The sequence below is a fragment of the Mustela nivalis genome (genome assembly GCF_964662115.1).
Source record: "Mustela nivalis genome assembly, chromosome: 2".
In the NCBI taxonomy this organism is placed as follows: domain Eukaryota; kingdom Metazoa; phylum Chordata; class Mammalia; order Carnivora; family Mustelidae; genus Mustela; species Mustela nivalis.
Genome location: NC_139021.1, coordinates 82,207,649 through 82,223,265, shown reverse-complemented (window position 1 = coordinate 82,223,265; position 15,617 = coordinate 82,207,649). Strand labels below are relative to the sequence as shown.

At 45.4% G+C, this 15,617-nt stretch overlaps 1 protein-coding gene across 6 annotated transcripts in view; it reads left to right on the top strand.

Moving 5' to 3' along the window:
- LYN (LYN proto-oncogene, Src family tyrosine kinase) overlaps positions 1 to 15,617 on the top strand; it is a 118,202-nt gene that overhangs the window by 94,413 nt on the left and 8,172 nt on the right. For all 6 annotated transcript variants that reach the window (XM_082719204.1, XM_082719201.1, XM_082719205.1 and 3 more), the window contains exons 11-12: positions 10,348 to 10,501; positions 13,138 to 13,269. In XM_082719204.1, the coding sequence (XP_082575330.1) occupies positions 10,348 to 10,501; positions 13,138 to 13,269 (286 nt within the window). The remainder of the gene's footprint in view (positions 1 to 10,347; positions 10,502 to 13,137; positions 13,270 to 15,617) is intronic.

The following is a 15,617-nucleotide window of genomic DNA, read 5'->3' as shown; positions in this document are numbered from 1 at the left end:
CTCCCGCTGCCTCTGCCTGCCATTCTGTCTGCCTGTGCTCGCTCTCTCTCCCTCTCTCTCTCTGATAAATAAATAAAATCTTTAAAAAGAAAAGAAAAGTCGAATTATACTATAGCTTAGAAACTAAAAACCTTATACGCCAATTCCTTGGTCCTAATTTTAACAACTCAAATGCATCTTTCCAGGTACCAGCATAGATTATGGCCATTCCTCCCCAGCCCCCATGGAAATCCACCATATGTACCATGCTGCAATTCTGTAACATATCTGAACTATTTTTTTTATATCAGTGTAGAACGATCCCTCTCATTCTTTTAAAGCCATTTATTTCTGTTCCTCTCTAGATGTCCTATGATTTATTTAACTATTGCCTTATTGATGGACATTTGTGTTATTTTCTGGGGCTTTCTTGTTTTTGTTTTTACTGTAGGAAAATGTATATGGGGAAGAGCCTTCTCTGCATGTTTGTATACTTGTGCAAGTGTGCTTGGATGATAAGTTGTAGGTTGTAGATCTGCCAAACGTGTGTATACATTTTCAGCTTTAATAGTTATCTCTGAACGTCTTTCCAAAAACATGAGGGTATCTTTAGCTTCATCCCCTTGCCCAAACTGAGTTTTGTTAGCATTCTCTGATCCAGTCTGATAAGTCAGATTTAGCAGTCTTTATTACAACTTGTGTTTATTCAACATAGATGAGGTCAGACAGCTTTTTCTATATTTATTCTTTGCAGTTCATTTTTCTGGAAACTCTTTCTTTAAACTTTTGCTCATTTTTTCAGTTAGCTCATCACCATCCATTTTAAGTATTTCTAATTACACATTCGATTTGTTCTGTATGTGCTGTTTTATATGTATTGGACTGAATATTACAATTTTTCATGTTATGAAAAATCCTTCACTAATACGTCTGTATCTTTATAGTACACTACTCTACTCCTGCGATTGTATTGCAATTTCCTTAACAGTCCTTTACAGATAACATAAGAAGAGTCTCCAGTGTTCACTAGTACAAATAACAATACAAACCATTTCTGTGGACAAACCTTTACTTATTTTATTTCCCCTGTCCTTCCCCTGTCCCCAGTAGCCAGATAACTAGATCAGAACATGAATGTTTGTAAGTCTCTTAATATTCCCAACTTGTTTTCACTGGGCAAAACCTGGCATGTGAGTGGAGTGAATTGTTTTTCAGTTTGAGTTTTTTGGGGGCAAATATCTGGGTTGGTTCACATTCCACCGCAGAGGCTATCCACATTCAAGCTCAGAAATGAGAGCAGAGCAATATTTTTCTCTCTCTTTCTTTTCCTCCCTCAGTGGGAGAAGTCGTGAACTATGTGGTTCCTTCTCTTTTCAAGGTGATGAGCAGTTGCGTGGCTTATTAGCCGCAGATCAAGGAATAGTTCACTTAGATTGTCGTAGTAACAGCAAAATTAATGCAGCAGAGGGGACAATAAGCAAAGGCTATTTCCAATCCCCGAGTGCCATTTATCCATTGTACAGAGGTGGTGAGTCTCTTTCACAACGGCCAGAGCAGGTTGTGATCTTTGGCAGATCATCCTTTACCTTCTCAGGCATTTGGTAGAAGGGAGCTGGCTGGTCACGCAGAGTCCGGAAGTCACCTTCTGCCAAGGTTGGTGGCAGCCTCTCAGCCAGAGAGAGCTGGCCGGCGGAGGACTGCCAGCTGGCGTGCTCAGGGCTGCCCTGGCGTACCGCGTTGGCAGCTTCCCGCCACTGGCCCCGTGGCTCTCCAAAATCAAGATCAGCTCTGCTGTTTGTCAGTTTGTCATTATGAGCCAAATCTGGATTTGGGTCTTTCTGAGATTAAGATTAGCAGCAGGAGTAGTCATGAGAGTAATAATCTCTCATCGAGCATTTTCCCATACTCCTTGTCATTCTCATCTGGGCTTTACCAGGTTGCTACTATTATTAGCACCATTTTACAGAGTGGAAAGCTTGAGGCTTCAAGAAGAAACTCACCCCCGTTTTATATAAACCCAACCTGAGTCAGTCTAAAGTTTCAGAACCCTCATCACATCTGTCCCACTCTCCTGTCGCATCATCGGTAACCCTCTGCTTCCTGCCAGTCCCTAGTTACGCATTCTCATCGTAGCCAGGTTTAGCTGAGGCTGGACTGAGGAACTGCCAAGGGGGAAGAAGTGACATGGGAGGAGCTGCGGCTGCTTGGCACTTTGGTCTGGTCCCACCCGGTGTACGTGCGTGTGCCCATCTGGTGTGCCACCATGAGCTGCCAAAGGCAAAGAGCCTTTGCTGGGTGCTCATCCTGCTTTCCTAAGGTAGGAGGCTTCCAGGACAGTTTTATGTGTGTGTGTTTGAGAGCAGAGGGGGGCTAAAATATACAGAACATAAAATTCACCATTTTCATCATTTTTAGGGGCCCAGTTCAATGGCAATAAGTACATTCATGTTGTTGTGCAATCATTACCATCGTCCATCTCCAGAACTCGCTTCATCTGGCAAAAATAAAACTCTATACCCACTAAGCACCTTCCCATTCTCCCTCCCACTGCCCTTTGACAACCATTCTCTTCTGTCTCTATGAATTCAGTTGCTCGAAGTATGTACTATGAGTGGATCGTACAGTATTTGCCATTTTGTGACTGGCTTATTTCCTTTCATATAATGTCCTTAATTTTCATCCACACATGTGTCAAAGTTCCATTCCTTTTTAAAGCTAAATAATAATAGATCACATTTTGGTTATCCATTCTTTCATCAGTGGACACTTAGATGGTTTCCACCTTTTGGCTTTTGTGAAAAATGTTACTATAAACAGAGGTGTACAAATATCTGTTACATATTATACAAACACCTGCTTTTAATTTTGGTGGTGGTGGGCGGGGGGATATACCCAGAAGTGGAATTGATGGATCACAGGGTAATTCCATGTTTGTATGGTAATTTTTTTGAAGAATACCCATTCTGTTTTCCGTATGGCTGTACCATTTTACATTCCCACCAGCATTACACAAGGGCTCCAGTTTTTCCACATACTCACCAACACTTATTTTCTGCTTTTTTGTTTGTTTTTTGCTTGTTTGTTTGTCTTTGTAATAGCCATCCTCATGGGTGTGAAGTACTCCAACAAGTTTCCATAAGAGAACATCTATGGGTATTAGTTGAAAAACGTGTTTTCCTTTTTTGCTAAAGAAGCAAAAGAAGTTTCCTTTGAGCTTTGAAGGTAGTCTGACAGACTGCAAACTTGAACTTGGCCACTCTATAAATTATCCTGTTTCTTAATTTCTCTTTTCCCTCCTTGTACTTTCCCATGAGCATTCCACTGTTTGTACCTCTTTGTAAAGAAAGAAGCCAGTTTGGATGAATGGTTAAGAGCACAGATGGTGAGACCAGCCAAACTTGGATTCAAATCCAAGTTTATCCAAGAAAAAAAAAAATTGCCTTCTCCAACACTCAGCTTCCTTATCTGTGAATATTGCCTGCCTCCTAGGCTTGTTTTAGGGATTATAAATGCCTGGCCATGTGCCTGGGCAGAGTTAGGGTGCTAGCTATAATCATCACTGTCACCACCCCCATCAAAGGGATATACTCCACTGCTTCTTAGCAGTTTCACTTGAAAGAGAAGAGTAAAGAAAAATATAATAACCAAATAAAGCTAAAACATTTCTAAGGAATTTTCACCCCAAACACAGCAGGGAATGGGCTCTCTGTCCCATCCCTTCCTCTACCAAATTACAGATTGAAGAGCGTAGGACTCCAGTACGGAAAGTTCAATGAATATAAATAGAAAACCGTTTCTACAAAAACTATCAAGGGCTACAAAACAAATGCTGTCGTATTTGTAGTACAGAGGAGATGTGTTCTTCCTTAGGCTTTTTTTTTTTTTTTTTCCCGAAAGTTCCCTGTTGTCTTTACTATTTTACTGTGGTCATTAAATGGTCTTTAGGTCAGACTGACCCCAGGGGGCCCCCTGACACAAAGGGTCCTTCACATAGACTGTAGGTTTTACCCAATTTCTTTTCATTGGTTCCATTCCAGCTGACCAATATTATCATTATCATTATTTCACATGCTTCCTAGGACTTTGGAAAGGGATTAAGTATTTGAATTCTATTTTTCCAAAGTGTAGGAAGTTAATACATATCTAAAGAATAAAGTTATTGATGCCTACTAGAACAGGTAAAGCAATTAAACCAGATTTTTACTCTTTCCTGCCTTTTGGCGCTTTTCTTGTTTAATTTCTCTCATTGCTTGTCGAGATGACAAATGTTTTCCAACCAGCCAATTCTAAGACAGGTTGTATTTTCAGTTCCAGATTCTCATTTAGGCTGGAATTTCCTGGGGCAGACTTTAGCTTTGCTTGAGAGATCACATTGAGTCCCTCAATTAGGTTCCTTTCATTCCTTTATTTCCTCCATCGTCTGACTCAAATGTGGGCTTCTTCTCATTAAAATAATAAGTAACACTAAGCAAGATAGCTTGTTATTTGCCAATTTCTCAGAAAAGTGATAGTAATTAGGATGAATCATAAGAACACCAGAGCAAGACTTCCAGAGCAAGGCAGTCCACACAAACATTTTGTTATTTGTCCAAGTCATCACTCAGATTCTCTGGGGAAAGCAACCCAGTGTGGGTGCCAAGTAACCCATCCACAGAGCACAGGCTTGGGACAGGCCACTGAAGGCTCGGAGCCCGAGCATCTGAATGGGAGAGAGCCTGCTGGAAACGGGATCGTGTGCACTGTGTGAGATGCTGGGTTGACACCCTTCGGATTGGTCCTCTGAGAAAAGCAGGAAGAGATGAGTGACCTCTGTGGTCATTGCTAGCAAGGAAGGTCACTTGCGAGGAGAATTATTTGAGCTCCGCTTTGGTATGCAAAAACATAACTAAGATTTTTTTTCCCCTCTGGGGTTGTATTCCCCATAAAATAAGCCCATTGGGCATTTAGCCAGAAGCTGAAGTCCTTGGGTATTTCTTCCCCAAGCAGAACTGTACTGAGGTCCCCAATTGACCACTGGCAACTCACTTCTCAGTCGACGTATTTGACGAGGGAAGGTATGCGTCACTCAGAGAGCGGGAGCGCTGCTGCCTTCCTCAGAGCACCCCAGGCAGGGATGTGTGAAGTGGGTCTGCGGAGCTGCCCGCCGTGTTTACTCCTCATTTTAGGAAGAGGAGCGCAGACCTTCCATCTGAATGTTCATGCGGGAAAAGGAATTCATATTTGTTAGTTCAGCTCACATGCGTCTGACAACTTTGGTCTGATTTCTGACCTTGTACTCTGGAGAAAGAAATGTATTTGCGAAGTAAATAGAACTCTAGATTTTGTGTTCCGTCCCCACTATGGGCATCGTCAACGCGCACACAGGCGTGATGGGTGTATGCACGTCTGTGTCGTCGAACGTGATAAGCAGAGGACGCAGAGGCCTCAGTGCTTTACAGAATGTTGGCATTCTGAAAGCTGGCCGTATGCATCTACGTATTTGCGTGTGTGTAAAATAGCATTTGTAGATACGAATATATCAGGAAATAGACACATGCTAGCAACGCTACCGTGTGGAGTGTGCCAGTAGGGGCCCTCTGAGAGGCTGAGGAGGGTCTGAAATCCACCCCTGATCCAGCTACCCCACCAGCAAAGACAGCGGGTCACCACCCCCAGAGGACATGGCGCCCTCAACCTTGTTGTGGGCCGTGGAGAGTACATCTGCTGGGACCAGATGAGCAATTCCTTTTCTTCTAACACAGCATCCAAACAGCCTCTGAAAACCTTGCAGTGCATGGGCCTGGAAGTCTGCTCCTGGAGCCCCTGACAAGGAGACTGTCCTTTATCTTGGGGAGTAGCGTTTTTAATATGGCCCCTGTGCCTAGAACTTGCACCAGGTAGTGGATGCCTAAAAGTTCACCAGAGTCCATGTGGGGTTACTGGCTCAGGGACACTATCTTAATAATTCCTCTTGGCCCTCCCAGGATGGCAGAACACAACACAACACACACACACACACACACAAGGGAGAAATGTCCTCATCGTATATTCCACTGAAGGGGCAAAAAGAGGAACTAGGAAATGTATATTCGCCATGTCTGTGAGCTGAAGGACCTGAGAAATGCAAAGCACACCTAAACGTAAATCAGCTTTAAACCCAGAATCGGAAAACATCACTAACGTTGTCTTCTTATACGAGTGTTCTCGTCTTGGGTAAATGGTGGGGGGGCACTTTTTATTTCAACTTTCCAGTAGCATCACATGCAGACTCTCTCCTACAGAGTTAGGAATGAGCACATGATCATGAGAGACTTGTTTCATTCCTTTGGTAGCCTGAGCAGGGAGTTTACAAGAGTTGAGGTCTTCTTGAGTTTGTACCTCACCAGGCCTGGCCGTGTGAGGCCGCTGTGGTCCAGGATGAAGACAATCTCTTCATATGATTCAAAACATAAAGATCAAATCATTCCCAAGTCCTCGAGGTAATGGCCCAGCCCCAGAAGCAAGATACAGAGAGAGTGATGCCACGGTCCCCTGTCCCTAAGGCGTAGATTGGTAGTAGTTTCCTATCACCTCTCCCTGGGTGATAGGAAACACAGAGGCTCAGCACACACATGTTGAGCTGTTGATGGACTAGGTCTTCAGCCAGGGCATTCCCAGCACCTCTGTCATCAGGCCCCGAACCTTAGCCGGCTTGCTCCTAGCCCAGGCTCGTTACTGCCATCTGTGCTCACCCTGCTCATTCTGTGGCTTAAGCGGAGTTGTGTGAGCTTCTTTTCGCAGGCATTATGAGGTTGTAGGTAACGTGTTGAGACCAAGAGCTCCTTCCAGTGTAAGTAGAATTTTTTTTCTTTTAGATCTTAAAAGAGACAGCGAAAAAGAACACGAGCAGGGGAGAGGGAGAAGCAGGCTCCCCACTGAGCACGGAGTCTGATGCAGGGCTTGATGCCAGAACCCAGGGATCATGACCTGAGCCAAAGGCAGATACTTAACCAACTGAACCACCCAGGCGGCCCCCACCATGTAGAACTTTGAATCATAAAATAGCTTAAGTTTAAAAGCATATGATCTAGTGTGGTACTTCTGAAACTTTAATGTGCAGGCACATCACCTAGGAATCTTGTTAAAATTCGGATTCTGAATGAACACATCTGGGTCCAAGTCCAAAATGCCACACTTCTGCCAAGCTAACACTGGATGCTAAGGCTGCTCCTGGCCTGAAGGCCATACTTCGTATCACAAGGGTCTAGAGCCGTTCTGCACCTGGGTTGTCTGTTGAAATCACCTGGGGAGGCCCCACTCCCATAGTTCAGGTTTAATTGAGTGAGAGTGAGGCCTAGGTGAGCCAAAGTTAAGAAATACTAGCATAGGGGGGCGCCTGGGTGGCTCAGAGGGTTAAGGCCTCTGCCTTTGGTTCAGGTCATGATCTCAGGGTCCTGGGATCGAGCCCCGCATCGGGCTCTCTGCTGCTTAGCAGGGAGCCTGCTTCCCTTCCTCTCTCTCTGCCTGCCTCTCTGCCTGCCTCTCTGCCTGCCTCTCTGCCTGCCTCTCTGCCTGCCTCTCTGCCTGCCTCTCTGCCTACTTGTGATCTCTGTCTGTCAAATAAATAAATAAAATCTTAAAAAAAAAAGAAATACTAGCATAGGATTGAGACTTAACTGCTAAATGCACAGAAGGGAAATTCAGCTGACTTCAAACCACTGCACTAACCTGTGGTGTGACTCTGAGAAAGAAATTTCCTTTCAGTCTCTTCAGAGTTCTGAGGAGAATGAAAGATATAATAGGTAGGTCATTAAAATCCACCAGCAAGAATAAGTGAGACGTGGATAGTTGGTGCTGTGTCCTGGAGGCTCCGTCCATGCCACCAGCACGCGTCTATGTGGATCATTCTGCATCCCTAGAGAAGGGCCCAGCACAGGTTCCTCACGGCTACAGCCAAATGCAGGTGCAGGCCCTGCCTGAGATGGCAGCCAGCTTTGGCTCTTTGGGGTTTCTGCCCCTGTCTATATATAGCTATGTTCCCATAGCTATATATGTGACCCTAAGGGCCCAAGGACAGGAATGTGCACGCATTACACCTGCTCTGAGGGATTTACATTCCTGCAGGTAAACAGGAGGAGCGGGTGTCCAGGAAGGCTCCCTGGAAGAAGTGACATCTCCACTGAGGCCTACAGAATGAGTTGGCCTAGCCCAAGGGCCAAGACTGAATGTTCCAAGCAGAGGCAGCTGTGGAACCAGGTTACAGGATACAGGACAGGAGCTGGTCCCCGGGGAGAAGGCGGGAGGGCTGAGCAGGGGCCGGGTCACACAGGGCTGCAGAGCAGTGGTAAGGAGTTCCGACGCTGGGCCCCTGGTAGCTCAGTCAATTAAGCGTCTGCCTTTTTTTTTTTTCGGCATAACAGTATTCATTATTTTTTCACCACTCCCAGTGCTCCATGCAATCCGTGCCCTCTATAATACCCACCACCTGGTACCCCGACCTCCCACCCACCCGTGAATTCAAACCCCTCAGATTGTTTTTCAGAGTCCATAGTCTCTCATGGTTCACCTCCCCTTCCAACTTCCCCCAACTCCCTTCTCTCTAACTCAGGTTGTGATCCCAGGGTCCTGGGACCAAGCCCCAGGTGGGGCTCCCTGCTCTGCTTCTCCCTCTCCAGCTTCCCCTGCTTGTGCTCACTCTCTCTCTCTACAAATAATTAAGTAAAATTGTTTAAAAAAAAAAAAGTTCAGACTTATCCTGAAGCTAGCTTTAAGCAGAGAGTGACCTGGCCGGACTCGCACCGAGGATTAAAGTATTCTTGCCGAGGGATGCCGTGGCCCAGGGTGAGGGCAGGGACCTGACTCCAGCGTCACTGGTAGGGATCACACAGCCTGGGTCTTCTGCACTTGACCAGCACTCTTCTAGAGCCGCGCGTGCTACTTTTGCTTGGAAACGCTGTACGTTATTAAGTTGTCATTCTGCAGAAACAAAAGATCTGACCTCTGTTGTTCTTCCTGATGTACGATTTTCTCGGTTCAAAACGGTGTTCCTCGGGGTCGGTCAGATGCAAGCTGTCGGGCTGAAGGGACACTGAGAGACTGCCCTCCTGTTGTGCTGATTATTACACGCCAGACTTTTGCAGCCGTGAAAATCTCATCTGCCCAATTCCTGCAGCCAGTGTGCTGGCAACGTAGTACTCTGGTAGCGCTGAAAACCCAGCGCATTTCCTGAAGAACTTTCTGAGAAGCAGTCTGGTGACAAGGTTGAGGGTTCCGATAGGTACACGTGAAGACTGACAAGGTCCAAGGGGCGGTCTCTGCCCCGGAGGCAGGCATGACAGCGGTAAGCTCGCGGAACCACAGGAAAATACAGACAGGGCTCTGATCAGTAGGGGCCGATGGTTTTCCTACGAATCCACCATTGAGGGTGGGCAGAGAGCGAAGAGAAATCAGCCAAGAGGAGTTCAGGGAAGGCCTTGTGGGCGGAAGGTAAATGAAGGGATCGGCCAAGGGGAGGTGAGGGTCCAGGAGAAGCACAGCCAGGAAGCCGAGCTCCCTAGAAAGCAAAGCAGCAGGGCCTCACTGAAAGGGGGTGTGAACGGAGGGCACCAGTGGGGGAAATCAGGTCCTCTGAGCTGAGACTGCCGGAATTCGAGGTAGAATCCAGATGAATACACTCATTCCTCTGTGACAGAATCCTAATTAGAGCTGCCTTGTCACTGCTCACCAGAGCCGGGGACATCGTTCTTGCCTGCCTTCCTTACAGATCTTTATCTTTATGCTCCCTAAACATCGCTTTTTGATTTCCTTAAAAACCCAATTTTCTAGCATGCAATGAAGGAGGAGTTTCACCTCCCCTACTTTATGGTTCTGTTTAAATCTTGGATGCTTTCCTGCTGTCCTGCTCTGTGGTCAGGGTGAATCTGTTCCTTCTGGAACGTGGAGCGGGGAGAACTCAGAGAACCGGTTCTGCGGGCTGCTGTTGATTAACTGGCCCGCATGGATGCTGCTGACCAAGGACATCCTGTTCTTGATACCCCAATCACTTAATCATATTCGCATGTCACCTTCTCCAGCTCTGTTTTCTCATTTGAAACCCTGGGATCATGATACCTGTGTATCTCCGTGCAAGAATATAGCAGGGTCTTAAAAAGACCCCCTCAGTTAGAAAATGTCAAGGCATGCAGCTGTGTTAAAAATCACATGGAGATGTGACCCCTATATTGGAGATTTGGGGTGGGGGCAGCTATTTTAAAAAGGACTCAAAATATTGTCATGTACCTACTGTGCTTAAAACTTGGGATGAACAATCCATGAAGGGTTTCAGGAACTCATACATATTTTGGTTTTCCTTGATGGTCCTCTGTGATAGCTGACCCTAAACTGAAAATGAGAGCCTCTTTCTGGTTTCAGATTGCAGAGGGAATGGCATACATCGAGAGGAAGAACTACATTCACCGAGACCTCCGAGCGGCTAACGTTCTGGTCTCTGAGTCGCTCATGTGCAAAATTGCAGATTTTGGCCTTGCCCGAGTGATCGAAGATAATGAGTACACGGCAAGGGAAGGTACGGCGTCCTCACCGTCTTTACCGTCTTTCCGTGTTTGGTTACTTAGTTCTGTTTTTGTCTGTTAGGTTTTGTTTTTTACAAAGCAATTACAGTAGTCATCCTTAAAAAGAACTCATTTGGCAAAATGTTCACAATGGACCATAGTTGCTGTTTGTGGGTTTGTTCTCATATCTGTTCTTAGAAATTACTCTCCCGATTAACTCCACATACTGTTTGTAAAGTTTACAGATGTTGTCATTTGTATTTCACTTAAGCAAGGGAAAACAAAAAGAGGCTTGGCAAGTTCAGAATTCTTTGTTTATATTGTATGTTCAAGCTTTTTACCCAAACAATGAAGTACACTGTTCCTAACTGTAGAGAAGACATTTGCAACAATAATTCTGTATCCTGTATTCTGGCCTTTTCATTGCAAATTAAAACTCGGAAATTATCACATACAGAGAAGTAAATGTAATGCACTCCTTGATTTAACCATGTTCCATATTCCACACATATTAAAACACACAGAGAGGGTGCCTGGGTGGCTCAGTAGGTTGGGCATCTGCCTTCGGCTCAGGTCATGATCCCAGGGTCCTGAGATTGAGTCCCACGTTGGGCTGAGCAGGGAGTCCGCTTCTCCCCCTGCTGCTCCCCCTGCCTGTGACCTCTCTCTTGCTCTCTGACAAATAAGTGACTAAAATATAAAGAAATAAGATGGCAGCTTGAGAACATCATTTTGATTTGTTTAGCATCTCTTGTGCCCATGATGTTTCAGGCGGTTCTCCTCCTGCCTCAAGATTGCATTCTCTTAGGTGGGTGACAACTTGTTCTCAGCAAAAAGGCAGGTGAAGGAAAACAGTTTGAGGAAGGGGAGTGAAAAATAATAGCTAAAATGTAGTGAGTAGTTGCAGTATGGCGGTCACTATTCTAAGTGCTTTTCTTTCTTTTTAATTTTAAAGATTTATTTATTTATTTTAGACAGAGGGAGAGAGCACAAAGCAGGGAGGGGCAGAGGGAGAGGGAGAAGGAGAGAGAGAATCTCAAGCAGGCTGCCCACTAATTGTGGAACCCAACGTGGGGCTCGATCCCAGGACCCTGAAATCATGCCTTGAGCCAAAATCAGGAGTCAGATGCTTAACTGACTGAGCCACCCAGGCACCCCTCTAAGTGGTTTTCATATGTTATCTCATTTATGTTTACAATAACCCTATGTAATAAGCCCTATTGTTGTTGCTATTATTATTATCATTCCCACCTTATAAGTGAGGCCACAGAGAGATTCAGTGGCTTCTAAGGTCCGATGGTAAGAGGGAGAGCCAAGAACCAAAGCCAGGAGATGTAACCTCAAAGTTCACCAGCTGGAACATAGTCCACTGGCTCTGTTGAATTAGAGAAGCCTGGTGCTTCTATTCTTTTTTTTCTGAAGATTTATTTACTTGACAGAGAGAGAGAGAACACAAGTAGGCAGAGTGAGCGCAGACAGAGGAAGAGGGAGAAGCAGGCTCTCTGCTGAGCAGGAAGCCTGAGGCATGCCACGCATGCAGGTAAACCCACTTAACTCTGGCACCAACCTTAGGGAAGTTCTGTCTCCACGTTTTATAGATGAAGGTGCCGAGAACCCCCAGAGACAGTAGTAAGTGGCCTGCCAGGTTCACACCAAGTTGTGTGACACCACCACCCCCCCCCACCAGCGAGGGCCACCCTGGAGCCGCCCTGTCCCATCCCCCCACCCTGCCCCCTTGCTGACGCCCAGCATGCAGGGTCAATCCCCAGATCGTGCAACAGTGAGTACCCTACGTGCCGTACCTAGCAGGTCCATGAGGCTGTCTGCTGTCCTTACTGATCTTGTTCAGATTTCCAGTTTGGGTCTAACACCACAAGAAATTCTAAAGCAAAGACCTAATAAAGGCAAGCGTGTTTAAAATCTTTAATAATGGTTGGTGGAAGCCTAACCTTTCCAGCATATAGGGATGGCATTCTGTGCCTGAGTCCCTTCCTCGAGGTGTCCCTGCAAGTTACCCCTGAGCCAGGTTTGTCCCTTAGGCCCAGCTTCCCGTGTGAATCTTGGTGTCATTACTCTCTCTCTCTGTGCAGATCATGATGCTACCCAATTCCTAAAAGTAGTGCTGTTTGGGCTCAGCAAGTGAAAGCAGGAGATACCTTAACCTGTGAAGTAGTATCTAAATTTCCTATTGGTATGGGCTTACAGAGATGTCTGAAAGAATGTGCGCATCAAGAGATAATTTATATTCCATATAAACATAGTATGGGCTCATTGGAGAACATTTGAACACTGAAGATACATGCTTTAGGAGCTGCTGTTGAGGGACAAATACATAAGCTAAGAACAAATGCCTTTACATTCTGTGCCATATTCTTTTGTTTAAAGTGGGCTCGTTATGATGTCTCTGGGAAGATACACAAGAAACTTTGCTTCTCATAGGGGGAATGCCCAAAAGGGAAGTAGGGGAGGGAGGCAACTATTTTCAGTATGGCATTTTTGTGCCATCTCTGTTCTGTGCTATGTGGGTGCACTACCTATTCAAAAGAAATAGTTAAAATTTTCCCCAAAAGAAAGAAAGTATGAAACCCACATGCCCATGACTTTTTTGGTTCGGCTCAGAGGCCCAAGTAAGACATGTCTTCTCCCTTAGGTGCCAAATTCCCCATTAAGTGGACAGCTCCAGAAGCCATCAACTTTGGATGTTTCACGATTAAGTCTGATGTGTGGTCCTTCGGAATTCTCCTGTATGAAATCGTCACCTATGGGAAAATTCCCTACCCAGGTACTGTTTTCTTACCTATTTCCATTCAAGAGGTCTGCAGGAGAAAAAAAGGAAAGTGGCAGGAGGCTTAAAGACATAAACCCATATCCAAAAGCTAAGAGTAATAAGCCCTTTGTTCCAAAAGACCGTCTTGAGTGGAAAGTGTTCTAAAAATGCTTAGACATTTCTCTGCCTTCTTATTTGATTGAGTGCATCTTCTTTTTCCTCCCCTAACGAATACCACCTCTTAGTGCCCAGAAGGTGCCTGGCACCATCATAGGTGTTGCATATACGAGGCGGGATTTCAAGGTGAGACACGGGTGCTTCTCCAAAGCAGGGCACCTGATGAGGGAGGAAACAGACACAGAAATGAGGATTCCCAGTGCTTTTGGATTAGTTTTGAAACTGAGTTTTATACAAAGTACTTTGGAGCCTCTGCCTCTTTGGGAAATAACCATCTCTGTTAATCAGTGAAAGGTCTTTCCCGTCTGTTACTTAGCAAATGTGAGGACGTCCATTCAGTGTCTCTAGATTGTGAAAACAGAAAGCCCTTGGAGCCAGATTGCACCAGCCCTACCTTTCACTGGGATCTGTGCCTCAGTTTGCAAGGAGGATTTCTCCCAAAGTCTTCTAGTTAATGTTAGGCTTTTTACTAAATTGATGGACATGATGAATTTAAAATTAAATCTTTAATGGCCAACTCATTCTCTCTTTCAAAAAGTATCTGAGGTTGCCGGGCACCTGCAAGGGGTCCCAATGCAGCAGTCCCAGGTGCTGCCTTTGAGAGCTGATTGATATTCTAAAGAGTGGGAGGAGACTGGTAACAGTCAGGCGAAGGCTGTGAGATGGCACAGCGCCCTATTGAGTGGGTTAAAGATTAGCGAGGAGGAGGAGGGGAGTTGCTGGTTTTCTGCTGTGATCCTGGCAGCAGCAGGTTTGAGGAGAGAGCCACAGGGCAGTTTGGGGGGCTGAGCATCCCGTAGAGGAAACAGGCACTGTATGGGATCCCGAGGCCCCGTGGCTTGGGTCTCGATGAGAATTTGCTGGATGAATGAATGACGTGGTTAAGCCATTAACATCTAGATAGATACCATGCATGGATGACAAAGCCTTGTGGAAAGAGCCTCAGTGTGTCCTTCATGCCCCTGATCACCCTCAGTGCTGTTAGGGAAGGAGCCATAGGGAAGTCGGGGACCAGGGGCCAGCGGGGAGGGGAGAGCCTTTGGGTGGCACCTACACAGCTGGTCAACTGTGCCTTGAAATCCCCCGTGCCAACACTTCGTAATCTGACTGCCACTCTGCTCGGAATCCTGAATGAATGGAAACATTACTGGAAAATAGGGAAAACCAGGAAAAAGAAATAGTTTCTTGATCAGTTCTGATGAATCTGACATTATATATCTGTATCTATAATCTCTATCTATAAAATAGGGAAAATATTTTTTGATCAGTCCTGATGCCTGATATTATGCATCTGTGTCTATGACCTATATCTGTCTATAATGATTGTCTGTTCAGATTACATATATAATCCGATATTGGATCAGATAAGCATTTAACTTCATCAAATGATCTGTGATATTTCTGACGTGCTCCAGAATGACACACAAATGATACCCATGAGGCTCAGAGAAGGAGACTCTTGCCCAGAACTGAAAACCACTAGCTCCTGGCAGAGCTGCTTCTGAACCCCAGGCCCTTATGCCTCCCAAAAACCTTATTCTCATCCACTGTGCTCAATGTCCAGGATTTTAAAATGTTAGGGTAAAAAAAAATTGTTTAAAAAAAGAAAAAAGCAATAGAAAAATGGTAAAAAATAAAATAAAATGGGTAAAGAAGATGTGGTTCATATATACAATGGACTATTACTCAGCCATCAGAAAGGATGAATACCCAACTTTTGCATCAACATGGATGGGACTGAAGGAGATTATGCTGAGTGAAATAAGTCAAGCAGAGAAAGTCAATTATCATATGGTTTCACTTCCTTGTGGAACATAAGGAATAACATGGAGGACAATTAGGAGAAGGAAGGGAAAAGTGAAGGGAGGGAAATCTGAGGGGGAGATGAAGCATGAGAGACTCTGAGAAACAAACTGAGGGCTTTGGGGGGTGGGGGGGTGAGTGAGCCTAGTGATGGGTATTAAGAAGGGCACGTATTGTGTGGAGCACTGGGCCTTATAAGTAAACAATGAATCATGGTACACTACATCAAAAACTAATGATGGGGACACCTGGGTGGCTCAGTGGGTTAAGCCTCTGCCTTCGGCTCAGGTCATGATCTCAGAGTCCTGGGCTTGAGCCCCACATCAGGCTCTCTGCTCAGCGGGAAACCTGCTTCCCCCCTCTCTCTGTCTGCCTGCCTCTCT